Genomic DNA, 4285 nt, shown 5'->3' on the forward strand with positions numbered 1-4285 from the left:
CAGGCAGATCTTTGTGAGTTCAAGGCCAGCCTGGTCTACATAGTGAGTTACAGGACAGCTGGGGCTACAGGGCGACCCTGTCTCAAAAAAAAAACTTTTAATTTTTAATGAATATGATCCTGAGAACCAAAAGGAGAGGTCCTAACAAGAGAAAGAGCATAAAAAGGGGAAGAGATTCCCGTAAAGTAAATAACTCAGACTGAAGAATGAGCTTTGTTTCCTGAGAGAGGTTGGAGTCTCCCATGATGTCACTATAGCAGAAGGAAGGATCAAGGGAAGGACCCCTATCCACAGCACTCACCGTGGTTCTGCCCCGCCAGGCAGTTCATCAGGTATGATTTTCCGGTGCGGTACATTCCCACAATGGCCACCACAACCACAGGCTGAGAGATACTGTTAAGGATCTGAACGGCTTTCGGATTCACCGACAGCTGCTTGTTCTTGTTTTCCACTAGACATATGGGGGCTTTCATAGGCCCTGGCGCCACGGAAATCTGTCAACCCAAAGTCCTGTCAGTACAATGCTGAGTCCCGGAAGCATTTCACTCATGGTTATTCAAGGCACATGCATCTCAGCTTTGCGCTGTGGCACTGGATTAGTTTCCTGGGGCCGCTATCAAATTAGGATTACACAAACTATACGTATTAAGACAACATTTTCCTGTTGTGTTTACGCGAGTTTGAATATCCAAAGCACTAAGCAGCCAGGACAGTGTGACCTCTGAGGATTTCAGGGAGAGTGCTTGTTGCTGACTGGGTTCCTGATGACTCCGGCATTTCCTGATATTTATTTTTACAAGGATGGTTCACATTCTCATTCTTTGACTTCTTTCTTTTTCTAATTTCCCTCTGCTATTCTTTTAAAAGCACATTTGTCAGTTACACAAAATACCTACCAGAAAATACAACATAGTCTCACTTTGAGACCTAGAACTTAATTATACCACTAAAACAAATAAATCTGGGGTTAGTCTTCTGGGGTCCATGGGTTCTGGTGGCTAGGATGGAGGCATATATTTGGAGAACTGAACAGTGACCATACTACTCTTTCTTAAAGAATAGCCTGTGTTAAAATAAGCAATAGCCATGCTTCATTGTCTCCTTTAGTTCAAAGTTGTAGGACTTCTACTGGACCTCCAAAGTTCACATTTATACCAAATGCGAACCATTTATAGTCATTGCATTCTAATTTCCATAAGCCGTAAACTAATGTGGCATTAGCTTCATGCTTACACGTCGGCATAAATTCTAACTCTAAATCTATCTAAACCATCATCTAATAATTCAATACTTTTAGAACCCTGTGGGTCTTCTGTGTATGCACGTGGGATCTTTACCAAAACAGAAAAGCAGGTTCCACTAATTCTTCGTGGATGATCCCATCTTCATTTTTGTCTCATGCAGAAGCGATCCATAGATTCACATATCACATGGTCAACCCTCAACAAGTTATCTGCACACTAGGACTTCTTTCTAGAACATGCTTCCACAAGAGGATTTTCCTAATTGCAGCATCCTTTGCAATCTAGATTGGTAGGTCAAAAGTCTCCTAAATTAAGAAGTGCTTGTTCATTTTTTGCTTAATAGATTTACTTCAATTAATTTCTCTCCTATAACATTTTACTCTAAGCAGCAAAGAGAAACCAGACATCACCTTCAATAATTTCTTGAGAATCACCAGGGCTAAAATCCACAAATGTAAAACTCAGTTCAGCCAAGTTTTTCTGCCACTATATTAAAAGATTCTTTTGCCAGTTTCTAGCCATGCTCTCCTCATTTCCTCCTGAAGTCTTACAAGAAGTGACCTTAATGCTCATTTTTTTACCGTCATTTTACTGGTGATGATGTCTGTGTTCCTTCAAGTGACAGGAGCTTTCTGTGACACACTCCTCACCTCCTTCTGAGCCCTTGCCAGAATCATCTAGTGCCCATATTTTCACAAACATTCCCTTTCAAACAATCTAAAACATTTCTATTATGCCTCCTATAATTCTTCTAGCTTCTGCCCATTACTAACTTCTAGAAACTTCCACCGTTTTAGGTATTTGTTATGGCAGCATGTCACATCCCAGTACCTAAGTATGCATTAGTTTCTAGGTTTGCCTCATCAAAATGCCCAAACTAAGAAGCTTAAAATAAAGAAAATTTATTCCCTCAAAGCTTAGAAGTTAGAGGTTCAAAATCATGTTAGTGGGGCGATTCTCCCTCCCAGAAAACTAAAATATGAACAAAAATTCCCAGAAAAAAAAATCTGCATCTTCAACTGAACCTCCTGCAAGGCTAATCAGCTGATTAAAACTTTAATGATTGTGGAGAGTTTGGAATGCTACAGGTCCAGAGACTGATTACCATTTATCTTGGGCCATCTTTAGCCCCCTAAATAATCATTCTTTGCCCACCTCTGTTTCTGACTTCACATCCTGTGACATAGATAAAAAACATTTGGAATGTATAACTTAGCAGACCACCAGCTTCCACCAACCAAAAAGCTAAGAATGTCATTAGATAGCATCTAAAGTCTATAGCAGAATTCTCCCCATTTTGTTATAACCCACCAACTGAATATACCTACCAAAGTATTTGAAAATTATGTTGACTTATGAGTTTCTTTGTTCTGTTTCCATAAAAAGTACATAAACTCACTACCTCATTGGACCATGGTATTTGGGGAAACCTAAGTCTGTGTTCCCAGGCTATGGTCACTCATATTTGACTTCAGAATAAACCATCTCTTTTATTCCTTTGAGATAAAAGTTTTTGTTTTGTTTTGTTTTTGGTCTTTTTGAGACTGGGTCTCCCTGTAGCCACAGCAGGCCTGGAACTCGATCTGGAGACCAAACTGGTCTTGATCTCACAGAGTTCCACCTGCTTCTGCCTCCTGAGTGCTAGGATTAAAGGCTTGTGCCACCACACCCAGCTTGAGAGAGCTGTTTCTTTTGTTGACAAAGGTGACACTTGTTGGCTCTTCATGCTTCTGGGGTATCTTTATCTTCAGACCTTGCTATAATTCTTCCTTAGCCCCCACATGGCCATTTCAGCTTCTCTGTGTGTTTTGTTTCTGTGTTAAACCTGTCTCTCTGTCTTTTTCTCATATTGATACTTGCTACTGGACAAACAACTCACCTTAAAATCTAAGAGGCATCATCATGAAATATTTGTTACAATTATTTTCAAATATATCATGACACATGAGTGCTATTTGTATATACACCACCCTTCATCTAGCCACAACCCCAGCCCAATGCTAAAGTTTCCAATGACATTGTAGTCAATGAATACATCTGTGTGGAAAGGTCTGGCATAGAGGTTTTACATTCATTATTTTATTGATCCTTAGAAGAAGCATAGAGGATTTTTAAAAACCACGCCTTCTTTATAGACAAGTAGACACAGTGGAGGGGTAGTCAGAATCATTACAGTCAGTCCATGAAGAAGTATGATTTGAAGAATATACTGTTTTACTGCAGTATCTATTATGCAAATTTATCTGTTAAAAATCTTTCTCTCATAACAGTTTTGTATGACAAATTTCTTGATAGAGAAATTGCTAGGGCATGTATTGTCCAGTCATAAAGGTGTTTACAATACGTAATATAATATGGATGGACACTGTTATTCCTGCTCTCATTTTGTAAATGTTTGCAGAATCATCAGTCTGTTTATATTGTGTGTGTCCTGGGGAAATTTATGTCACTATGAATTATGTGAAAGGCACATCAGTCCATCCCATCTAGCTTTGAATAGTGTCATGCTTTGTTTATTCGTGATATATTTGATGGTCATGACACCATGCTCAGTGCTGGGGATATAAAATAGAAAAAATGGAATTCCAACAACAAAATGCCTTAGAATAAACATAAACCAGCTAGCATCCGGCTCACTGACAGTCAGTAGAATTACTCTAAGTGAGATATTGAGGGACAAACAGGATAACATTGAGTAAAGGTTATACGAAAGGAACTCAACGGTGAGAAGAAATATCAAGTTCAACAACTTAGATTAAAATGAGAGGGAGGCATTTAGAATGACTCCAAGTTGTTTCTCTGAGTAACTCAGTAGATGTTACTAAAAAGTAGCAATTCATAGTGATATACAGTGCAGTTTCCACATATGGTCTCCAGTCTCAGTCTCTGGGCTTAACTTCCAGGGTGATCTGTTACTTGAAATTCACATCAATGTAAGAGTCCAAGTATTCAAAGCCTAGTTTTTTGCTGACAGTCAAATTAATTCTGTCAGAGAGAGAGAGAGGGAGAGGGAGAGGGAGAGGGAGAGGGAGAGGGAGAGA

At 39.3% G+C, this 4285-nt stretch overlaps 1 protein-coding gene across 1 annotated transcript in view; it reads right to left on the bottom strand.

The window, feature by feature from the left end:
• The window catches only part of LOC103730113, a gene marked incomplete in the record, with an annotated part of 49153 nt that overhangs the window by 13312 nt on the left and 31556 nt on the right, over positions 1-4285 (bottom strand). The window contains 1 exon segment of the mRNA XM_029561195.1: positions 302-494. Within this exon segment, the coding sequence (XP_029417055.1) occupies positions 302-494 (193 nt within the window).

The sequence above is a fragment of the Nannospalax galili genome, unplaced genomic scaffold, assembly GCF_000622305.1.
Source record: "Nannospalax galili isolate Female #2095 unplaced genomic scaffold, S.galili_v1.0 scaffold153, whole genome shotgun sequence".
In the NCBI taxonomy this organism is placed as follows: Eukaryota; Metazoa; Chordata; class Mammalia; order Rodentia; family Spalacidae; genus Nannospalax; species Nannospalax galili.